The sequence below is a fragment of the Glossina fuscipes genome, unplaced genomic scaffold (genome assembly GCF_014805625.2).
Source record: "Glossina fuscipes isolate IAEA_lab_2018 unplaced genomic scaffold, Yale_Gfus_2 269, whole genome shotgun sequence".
Lineage (NCBI taxonomy): Eukaryota > Metazoa > Arthropoda > Insecta > Diptera > Glossinidae > Glossina > Glossina fuscipes.
In genome coordinates this window covers 59,028-70,086 of record NW_023998612.1, presented here as the reverse complement: position 1 = coordinate 70,086, position 11,059 = coordinate 59,028, and the positions used below count along the sequence as shown (strand labels likewise).

The window sequence follows — 11,059 nt, the reverse complement described above, 5'->3', positions numbered from 1 at the left end:
GTTATATGTTTGCTTTCTAAAGATTGCTTAAAGTTTTGCGACAAGCTGCATCATCCGTCATCATTAGTTCATTCAATATTATTGCAAGTATAAATTAATTCAACTTGAAACCGCTTAAACACAAGCAGATGACCGTAGGCAGGCGCAAATAAAGCTTTTCCATAGGCACTTATAAGGATGCTTCTTAGCATTACCAACGGTAGATGATCTCAAGGAAAAAATGTATACGTAATAGATAGAATTTGTTGTCTGACGGGACGAAAGTAGATCCGAATCGTGGTGTCACTTGCAAGAGAAAATTTTAGCGCATCTGTTATCGTTAGTTCCGGAAATTTTAACTCCTGCTTCGCTTCTATCGGTTTAGGGGACACCAGAACGCTCATAATCGTGGCGTAAGTGAGAGTCCTATCTTAGTCCACGGCCTTTTTTTCTTTTACTTTCTTAATAAAGATTTTTTTTTTTGTAACTTTATTCGCGACTACAATAGTAGTAATGCAAAAGCAGCAAAAACCTAAGCACCAAAAAGAAGTCAATGATATCAACAAGTAAATTCGTTCTTAGTTATAAAGCTTGGGGGAATCAAGCAGTTTTCGAAAAAAAATAAATGCTTCATTATAAAGAGAGAAGGAGGGGAAAGTGTATAATAATATTTAATAACCGCAGCAAAAATTGCTCTTTACGATATTCTGAGGCGAATATTGTTTGAAGAAGAAACACCAAACCACACTGAGCTGAATGGAACCGTAAAAGGGGTCCATTGAGCGTTTCTTAATATATTGTTCGTCTTTTGTTACTAAAACTAGTAATAGACAGCAAACAAGTGAAGTCGTAAATGCATAGAGCTAAAAAAGATGTCTTTTTTTTAATTTCGCTTGCTTACAAAACCCACAGGATGACCAAAAAGAAGATGCAGAAAATGCATAAAGTTATAGACCAAAGAGAGTGTGCATTAAGGGATTACGAGACAACAGGGAAGAGTATAGTGTGAGAAAAGCTACTTAAGCTTGTAATAAACACAAATTAGAAATTACCGTTAAAAGCTAGTTGAAAAAGAAAATATTCACATTATTGTTATTTAATGCTTGTTGATTCTCTAGAGAATCAGACTTTAACAGAATATCAATTTATACTCAGAGCATATTTTAAATAATAGTTTCGTAACTTTTCGAAAGTCGCGAAAGTAAGCTAAAAAGTAAGAATGCTATAAAGGCTATTAATTATACATCTTACTTAGTTAGGGAATAAATAGATACGCTTCAGCGTCGCTCGACATAACGGTGCTATATACATATGTATATCGCTTTGATGTTGATGTGTTGTAAATACAGTTAGAAGTACTAGCATAATAAGTTATTGTAAAGATATTACATTTATAACACTATTTGCATTCAATTTTATCTATTACGTCAAAATGGCAATTAAAAGATGACAGAGTACTAACAAGAAAACCTAGAAATATAACGTCTTCAAGTTTTATTCTTCTTGTGGACAAAGTGAAGATAAAAATGAATGGACGTTTTCTAAAGATAGGAAAAAGCTTTCAGCAACAAATATAAGTGAACGGTTCTTCCTTATGTGTTCAGAGTTTTGTTAGTTTCTTTCGTCAAACCCCATCAGCCAAGTTTGTAGTATAAGGTAGGATTTGGTCAATGCCTGCGAAGTTATATCCGCCTCACGTTGGTATCGTATGTAGATGCAATGAATGAAATAATATTGAAACTGTATGTTGATACTTTACGGAAACGCTGCGTTTATACCTTTTTTCCTTTGTTTTGGTAATTATGAACAGTTTGCAGTTTATAGCAAGCGAAGGCTTGCACTCCGGTGAGTTCAAGAAGCGAAAACTGTTAGTAAATCCTAACGCAACCTAGCACAATGAAGACGCAAACATTTTAAATTTATTTTTTCTCTTCTGACAAGATGCAATGCATTTAAAACGTAGTCAAAACTATTTCCGTTGATTGCTTATCCTTCTTTTCCTTTCTTTTGTAAAGCAGATATTTTCAAGGCCAATTAGAAGACCTTTATATTTCTGGCGTGTGCATTGCAGATATAAAAATTGTTACATTTGGGCCCATCAGATACTTAAGAAGGATTGTAGAGTATCGAATATTAGACTGTAAGCCTTCCCCGTTAGTTCTTAGTACTACGGTGCTTGCTTAAATCCTGGTGTTTGTTAATAGTGCTTTTGCAGAGATCCGTTTGCAAGAAACCTTTACATTCGTGTGCTCTTCAAATTTTTTATTGAGGGATCGTTTAATTGTTTTTAAGGTTAAAGAAGAAAAATCACTTCATATGATTGATAAGTATTGAATTTCTCGTTTAGATTCGCTGGTTATCATTGACCGTTTGATTATTGTCGTTCTACATCTGTAGCGTTTCTATTTGTTAATTTCGATTCCGGTTTACATTCATGGTTTTAATCGCTTTGTTAATTATTACTCATGGTTGCTGTCATTGAAGTTACGGCACCCGACACTGTAAGGAAGCAGTGCTGCCAACTGCGCTTATTCCTATATCCTCGCCAATTATTAGTAGTGCTTAACGTAAGACTATTTATCCCTATTTTCAAATCATTTATTCAGGGATAACATCTACGCAAAGAATGCTGGTCCTCTAAAGTCTGATAGTCAGGGATGGTGCCTACACTGCGCCTGTCGAGTCCCCTGATTTAACTGTCCTATAAGTCATTCAGGTATGGCGGTTAAGCTTTATTCAAACTAAATAGTGTTCAGCCTCTGTTTACATTCAATAGAAGGTAAGATTGCACAGCTCACTTTTCTTCAAGTCCCTTCACATATTCGTAAAGATGGCTGCTCTGTGCATCACGCTTTTATAGTTGCCACAAGCGATCGTTGTACTATTGTACAACAACAAATGTGTGACTGACTATGTTACTACTTAGAACTATTGTGCAATTAATGCAAATAGTTTGCTCTAAATTTGTATAATTCGACATGCATGTTCCCAGCATCAACTACTTCTAATGATGTTTGCGATATGTAATATGTAATGTGTAGCAAAGACAATTTCTTATCATGTTAAGGTTTGCATGGGATGTCCAGGTATAAGTGTACGTGCGGGTTACTTTTCAGAAGTAAAGTGAAAGCGATAGCGAAGCGACCACAGCCTAGTGGGTATGTGCTCGGCAATGAGTTTTATGGCTTTACTGGCTAAGCACTATCTGTAACTGCGAGCAAAGTAACCACTAGCTAACTTGATTGTCGCAATTATTAGGCACTCGACTACCTATAAGGATAGTAAATTTGCTTCTTAAAAATGTAGTCAACTAAGGCAAACAATTCTTTTGGAAGCATTTTTGTTTCCTTAGCTTTACTTTATCGACCAGAGAGATAAAGGTAACGTATAAAAGTTAACAGAATTCAAAAGCTTCGTTTTGGCACAACTAAGTTTTTAGTCATATCAATACAGTGGCAATATTGACACGAGCTGGAACTAAATAAACCTAACGGACATTTCGTTCGATTTGGTTTCCAAGATCCCAAGATTTTATTAAATATAAATACAGATTGTTTTAATAAATATATAACGAACTGCGATGAATCCGTAGTGGAAAATAAAAAGACAATGTAGTAGCATGCTATGAACGCGTTTTAAGTTCTTTGTGAATGAATTTGCTTGTTACGTTTTCAATATGAAAATCGCAGCATAATACGCAAAAAAGACGGTATACGACTTGCAGTGGTCTTGACGATGGTTAGAGGTGATCGGTAGCTGAATTAGTATTCCTAATGGCTAGTTTTTTTTAATGATTTATGCAAAATTGCAAAACTATTTCCATGTTTTAGACCATTCTGCAGTTCATTAAACTGGCTTTTGCTCTGCATTTCCATAGAAACACGTCAAAAATAATCTTTAATGAAATTAAAAATGACATTAAATAAATTGAATTTACGCGACATGTCCTTGAAAAAGAGAGAAATATGGGGAGCGAAAAAGAGAAACAGAGAGAGAGAGAGAGAGAGAGAGAGAGGGAGAGAGTAAAGAAAGAAATGATGAAATCTTATGTAAATATTTGCATGCGTATAATTTATTTAATTTTCTTCATAGAGCTATATGTAAGTGTTTGCAATTTCAGTATATGACAATATATGACAATAGTCAATCAGGCATATCAAATTAATTTGACATTTTTACTCAAGTAAAGCATGTGCATAGTTGAACATATGCATATTCACAAACACACACACTCTTACAAAAATCAGTATATCTCTACATTTTGCATGAACATCAGAAAATGTCCTTCAAATGTGACATTATCTCTTTAGCATAGTCAAGTATGTACGTATGATCAAATTGCGAGAAGATATTTGTATTAATGACTCGTGTATGCGTATGCCTCGACGTGTTTGTATGCATAACCTGATTTCAGAGCTCTCTGGATGTTGCCTGATTAACTTATGCGTATATGTTATACTCATTTCGGTCACATTATGCAAAAGCCTTGACCAATAAAAAGAAAATTTAATTTTATTTTAATTTCATTTAGCATTAAACGAAAAAAATTAATAATATATTAAAAAATAAAGCTTTAAATGTTAAATAGAGGAACGAACTTTTAGATTGGTAGTGTAGAGACTACAAGCGTATGATAGATATGATAAAAAGTTAGTTAATAATTTTTATTGTTAGTTGCTGTATAAGTCGTGAAAATAGTGAGCAAAGAAAAGAAGAAAAGGAAAAAGTTTATGGTAAAAACGCGGATGTAAAACGATATTCTATGTAAACTGAAACTTAAACATCATTAAAGCCTCGAATTAGCCACACGTTGTTGCTAGGAAAATTATGTGACTTAAGCTTTCTCTCATAGTTTTCAATTCATCCAATCCGGCGTGTGCTCTTTGGCATTTAGTTAGGACTTGTTTTATACACTGATCATCTCCTGTCCTCATTCCGCCTTCAAAGAAATGCAAGAAAACAACTTCGTTTTCAAGTTGAACCTTATTCAACACTGATTATATCATCAATGCGCAAAAATTAGGGAATTTTCGCTTACTCCTTGATCATGAAATTTTAATGTATTGAATAATTCTTAAACGAAGCTAAACCTTTAAATATTGATCTAGAGAAGTCGACACTCTATTCCGTACAAATCAATCTAATTTTTGCATCAAAAATTCTGGTTTTGCGAAAAGGAATTTAGATTTTGACACATCTGTGTTACTGCCATCATACATATAAAGATAATTACTTACGACTTTACTTTCGCTAGAGAAGAAACATTAGGTGGTTACGTGGTGGAAATGTTAAGTGATGACATTGATTCATCAAATATATTAAACGAAATAAAATTCAATGTTCCCATCCACTCTTTAAGGAACTTTAGTTATTATAAGCGACTTACCGTTTTAAACGATATATAAAACCGAATCTCCTCATCGAATACATTTTACATACCATTAAATATACTTTTCGTAATATTCAACTGTTGCCGTTGTTATGCCGAAATCGAGACTTTTAGTTTTCAAAAACGAATTACGATCCCTTAATGATTTGACTTTGATCGATTGCTAAGCTTTCGTTTGATTGCGTGGGTTTAATGTTCTACTCTCAGTTTGATGCATATATAGTGGGACTGTATTTCCTGCACTAAACATGCATGTGATTTTGTACCTGCTTTTTTCTTACTTATTTATTTATATATGTGTTTGGAAGTTTCCTAATTTTGTGCTTCTTGTTTAAATTTTAATTACAATGTCACAGCTACGCCTATAATTTTGGGTTCGCTTACTTCAGCTGAATATTTATTGTACCTGACTTTTATACGGACGGAGAAATGATTAAATGAAAAATGTTCGCTGTTACTTCTTTAATTTGAATTAAGTAATTCTAAAGTATCAAAAATCGGTGATAAAAATGCTTTATAAAAGTGAAGCAAAAGAGCCTTAAACGACGAAGAAAAACTCGGATTGTGAGTAAAACTAATTAAGTTTATATATTACGCAGATATACTAATGTCTTTAGAGTGGCTAGTTGTCTGTGAAAGTACAGCCACAGGTTAGTCAATGGCATACGGAGAATATATACTTGTTGCCACAGATCTGACAGCCACTCGCGTTACTGTCAAGCCATGACTTATCCAAAATCTCCTTTCTTTGGGTTAACCACTAGTTGCAAATTCAATGTATAGCGGCACAGCCAGACACTCCCGTCACTGCGAAATACTTTGAATGGGTTTTCCCAAACAATACAACAACTTCTGTAAAGGCTGAGATTTTTTACTTCTTCTCGTTTTTCTTTTTTTTCTTCTGCCCTTGTCTGTGAAATGGTAACCACACCTCCCCGGCTGTCGCATTTTATAGCCATTTCTGTAATCTTTTTTAAGTTGAGTAAGCGCAGTTATTGTTTTCACAGAGTAATCTTAAGCATGTTCATGCCTTTATATAAGTTACGCTATCCGCTTGCCTGCCATCTCCGAGAAAAACTCTTAACGATAATCGTCGCCTTTTCAAATATTTTCAAAACTCTTTACAAAAGGCTTTCTTCATATTATTAACTCGAGCGGTACTGTATGAGAATCTTGTCAATTGCAGTTGAAGTATTGTTATACATCTGTGTAAATGCACACACACCTTTACTCAATGCATTGCTATATTGCTATATTTGCGAAAAAATTCCGTCAGCATATCCTCACTGCATAAGAACTCGTGCGAGACTGAGTAGAAAACTAAACGTTGTGTTGATACATCTCTGTGAAAATGCACATACAACCTTAATTTAATCTCGCATCGATGGCTTTTTTACCTGTTGAATTATTGAGAACGAATATGCGTTTATTCTCTAAAGTCGTACAATACATGCAAAATTCTTGATAATTGTATACGCTTATTCTCTAAAGTCTTAATGAAGAAACCTTTCGAAACTTTGATTTAATTTCAATCATTTTCAGATTCCATCTTAATACCATACCAACGAAAAACACAGATTCATTCATGTCTTGCGCATACTTTGAGCACATTGTTATTAGGGGTTACAGGGTTAAAGCTTCGAGAATTTCAAGAACTTGATACCGGTGTGTGGACATATGAGTCCAGTTAAATCACAGAATCTTACATTAATCAAGAATGCAGCATATTTTTAGAATCTTTACGAATTGATTCCGGACGCTACAAACCATCCTTCTTTCTTTCTATTACTTATTACAATTACATCAACTTCTAGAATTTTTACAAATGTTTTTAATATATCCAGCGATAATTAAAAACTACAAAAAAAAAAAAATAATAATACTAATAATTGAAGATATAAAGTCATTAGTTCATTTGAATTTATTCCGTTGCTGCAGAAGGGGAGAGAGAAGAACAATAGTAGGGGAGAATTCATAAATCGTCATAGTCCTCATCTAAATCCAAACACGGGTTGCTTTTAGATGATATTATCGATGTAGATCTTACTGTCGAATCGTTCGATGAACTCTTTGAATCGATTGAAACTTTGGTTACCCCGTCAATATTTGATGCGGAAGTTACACCAATACTAACTACGTTAGCTTGTGATGTTTTTTTGTTGGTGGTGGTTAAATCGGTTGCAACATTTCCCACCATGTTGGAAAGATCTATATTTATAACTGGTGTAGTAGCCCCACAGTCAGCCGAAAAATTGAATGTATTTGCCATAGTGGCGGGTGCTCTCGAGGGGCAGGAACCTGCTGTCGTTGTGGTTGGATCCGCTGCTGATAAACTGCTATAATCTATTTTGACTACAGGTTTGTTGCAAAAACCGATGCTAACGATAGGCGCGGGTATGGCAGTTTGTTTTTGTTGTAATTTATTTGGTATAGTTATTGATGATGATGATGATGATAATGATGATGATGATGATGATGGCGGTATTGTTGCTGTTGTCGTCGTGGTTGCATTTGTAAGAGTATTTTGACGATTGTTGCTATTCGATGAAAGCGAATGTGACTGATGTTTGAGACGTTGCGTTTTTAGTGCGTTGTATAAGGTTCCGGTAAGGGAGAGGATTCCGAATTAGTACCGCTTAAATTTGACAAAACATTTAAATCCCTTAAGGATGCACTATTGACATTGTTAGTATTTGCTGTGGGCAAAATTGTGGGCAAATAAGAAGAGGAATTTGAAGATTTCGGTAATAAACGTCTCAATTTTAACCGATGACTGCTCGACTCTGGTGTTTCACGTTTTACATGCTGATAATGGCTGCTGTGCTCGAGGTCTGCTCGTTTGGGCTGTGTGGTGAACCCATTTGCACTGACGGCATCATCTCCATTATCGCCTTCTCCTCCGCCACCGTTAAAGGAATTGTGATGGTGTCTTTGGGTGGAAGTTGATGGCATACTTAAATAGTATGGTGTATCCGAATCGTTACAGGGTTCTTCATTAGAACTTTGATTGTCATCGTCTTGATATTGGGCCGCTTCTTCAGCCACACTTATATCCGGTATGTTCTTAACCAATTCGCGTAAAAAATCGAATCGCTGCTCCGACATTATGCATTGTTTCATATGAGACGTTGATAAGGAAATACACATCCAAGATCCCTAAAATTTTAAGAGCTATAGGGCCTGTAGTGATGTCCTTTTTCGAATTCGCAAAATTTCGAACCAAGGTATGTCGAGTCAATACAAAATACTAACGCATCCATATCAAGAGCTGGTGAAACATAACGCCGAACAACTCGCACAGTTGAAGGGTTAATGCCATAAATATGAACAGACGAAGGAGGCTTTTGTGGAGCTTTACGGTACGTGCGCTCTATAATTAAAGATTTCCTTTACATTACGGACATATGTCTATTAATTAGCTTTATAATTATCGTTACCTTCGGCTCGTTCGCTTTCTGGACCCTCTCCAGCCGCGTTATATGCCATCACTTGGACAAAATAATAGGTTTCTGGTTGTAAACCTACAATTAAACCCCAATTACGTGTAGTCCGTGATAAGTAATACACCGCATCTTCTTCTTCCTGCGTAGTTTTCCAATATTTTATCTAGATGATATTCGTATCGTTAATTCAATTTATAATTCTGGGTATAAATATTACTTACGCGATGACCTATAAGTTTTCCTCTTATATTTTCGCGTGTTAACTCGATCGGCTCCCAAGTAACATTGAAAGCGGTCGAGTTGAAAGCGTGAGTTTTCGGTTTTTGAGGAGCTACTAGAGGCATGTTTTCGGCTGAGTATATAAGTACTACTTCACTTTCTTGTCCTTTGCCCACGTTGTTTAAAGCTTGAACTTTAACCTCGTATTCAGTGTAGTAATTATTAAGCGGTATGTTTGCCATTCCTATATTGTCTTGACGCTTAATAATTTCTGAAGCCCATTCTAATTTGCCTTTCAGACGCCAAAACACTTTCTGGTATATTCCATGACTGTGCTGTTCTTGAGGTAGTAAAGGATCCCAGGTAATGGTCAGATCGCCAATCTTACCGCCCCCTCCACGCACATTTTTAGGAGCAATGTAGGGCGTGCCATTAAGAAATTGGTAAAGCAATGGTTTACTCTTGATAACAAATCCTACCTGTCTTCGTGTGTGCTTTAAATAGGGGATGGGGTAGAAGGCGTGCCTGTACCCAATTCCTTAACTGCGGCAACACTAAATTCATAGGATGATCACGGAGTTAAATTTGAAATTTCGGCTTGCTGTCTACTTGTGTAACGGTCAATTTCATGTGCTTGCACATGTGTTGATACATTTACCCATGTACGATTCCAATTAGTGCGGCCTAATATATTATAATAACGTATAGGCCGTCCGTTATTCGCACCATCCATTCCATTCTATAAGGGCTTTCGTTTTTCCAATATCTACTACTTGGACACCACCTGGGGCCCCAGGAGCACCTTCTACTACAACATTTGTTTTAGCTGAGATTTCGTTAACGGAAAATTTGACCACACACTCGTAATCCCCGCCATCTAGCATCGTTACATTGTGTACAGTTAAACGATTATAATCGATGATTTTAAATATAAAACGCGATTAGTGATTGTGTGTAACTTATATCTATGGGAATGAGTGTTCACCTACAATTTTCTCTAAACCGTCCTGGTTGTTTTGCAAAATCTCACCGTCATGTTTCCATACATACGCAACTTCTAAAAGTTCAAAAGAAATTGGGTACACACGTCGCGGCTGCATTCACCTTTACTATTAAAAAGGAATTTGTAATAATGACCATCGGCACATATTCCTAAAAATTGTTTTAAAACTAACTAGGAGAATACTTTGCAATTAAATCAAAGTTTACATACCAATTACTGAATTCGGGTCAGATCCGAAAGCACAAATACAGGCTGGGCTTGATTTGCAGAGCTGCCACGGTGTTATCGGCACCGGTGCTACTACGGTGATGCCTACCATATCTCAATATTCTTATCTTAAATGCCCGATGGATAAAATATCGCTACAGCAGACACGTTTAGCGTACATCAGCATAGCTACCACCTCTCTAGTAGGCAGATGTCCATACCCACCTTGCTTTAGGGAAAACAAGAACTTTTATTTTTCATTTTCAAAAGTGTAGGGTACAAACACGGATATGGCAAATGTACAAAGAAGCGTTCTTGATATATGGTACGCTTAACGGATAGCCGCTATGTAAGCCATATCCCTGAAGCGACGATTATGAGAGATTGCCAACAAAAAATAATCCAAAGTCACGTTTAAGTTAGTCAATGTCAGTATTAGTCAAAAAGCTGACATATGCTGTGTTCGTGTATTTCTGTTTAACATTTCTTTTGGTCAGAATGAACAATGCATGTAAAAATTATACAGTCTTCGATTTTGAGTTTTTTTTAACGTTTGCAATAAAAAATAACTACAAAAATAAACGAATGAAATGAAAGCAAAAAAGAATTTCTTAAACAATTAGATAGAACTCGAAGAAAATTGGGGGGAAAATTTTGACTTAGCATGATTGCATTTCTCTTCTTTTTAGGTTTGTGGAGATGAAAGAATAAAATTGGTCAAAAGCATAATATTTTTTTTTAAAGTTGCCAGTTAAAAATATAATAAGCTTGTGTTGACTCTTTTTTAAGGTGTGAACAGGTTCAAAGAGAATTTAGAAA

The 11,059-nt window shown here is 35.5% G+C and overlaps 1 protein-coding gene and 1 pseudogene across 1 annotated transcript; both read right to left on the bottom strand.

Moving 5' to 3' along the window:
- Positions 1–7,340: 7,340 nt before the first annotated feature.
- LOC119642886 (uncharacterized protein DDB_G0271670-like) lies at positions 7,341–8,515 on the bottom strand. Its single transcript, XM_038042186.1, has 2 exons — positions 8,002–8,515; positions 7,341–7,951 (listed from the first exon to the last, which is right to left on the bottom strand). Exons 1-2 carry the CDS (start codon positions 8,513–8,515, stop codon positions 7,341–7,343), a joined length of 1,125 nt encoding a protein of 374 aa, XP_037898114.1.
- Positions 8,516–8,532: 17 nt separating this feature from the next.
- Positions 8,533–10,100, bottom strand: LOC119642885 (annotated as a pseudogene).
- Between the last annotated feature and the right edge of the window lie 959 nt (positions 10,101–11,059).

What these genes read in the sequence shown, in the direction of transcription:
- LOC119642886 (XM_038042186.1), bottom strand. Translation starts at nt 8,515, where the DNA reads ATGTGTATTTCCTTATCAACGTCTCATATGAAACAATGCATAATGTCG. An exon ending in TGTTTTGTCAAATTTAAGCG is followed by an intron (nt 7,952 to 8,001) that starts GTACTAATTCGG and finishes ACAACGCACTAA; the next exon opens with AAACGCAACGTCTCAAACAT.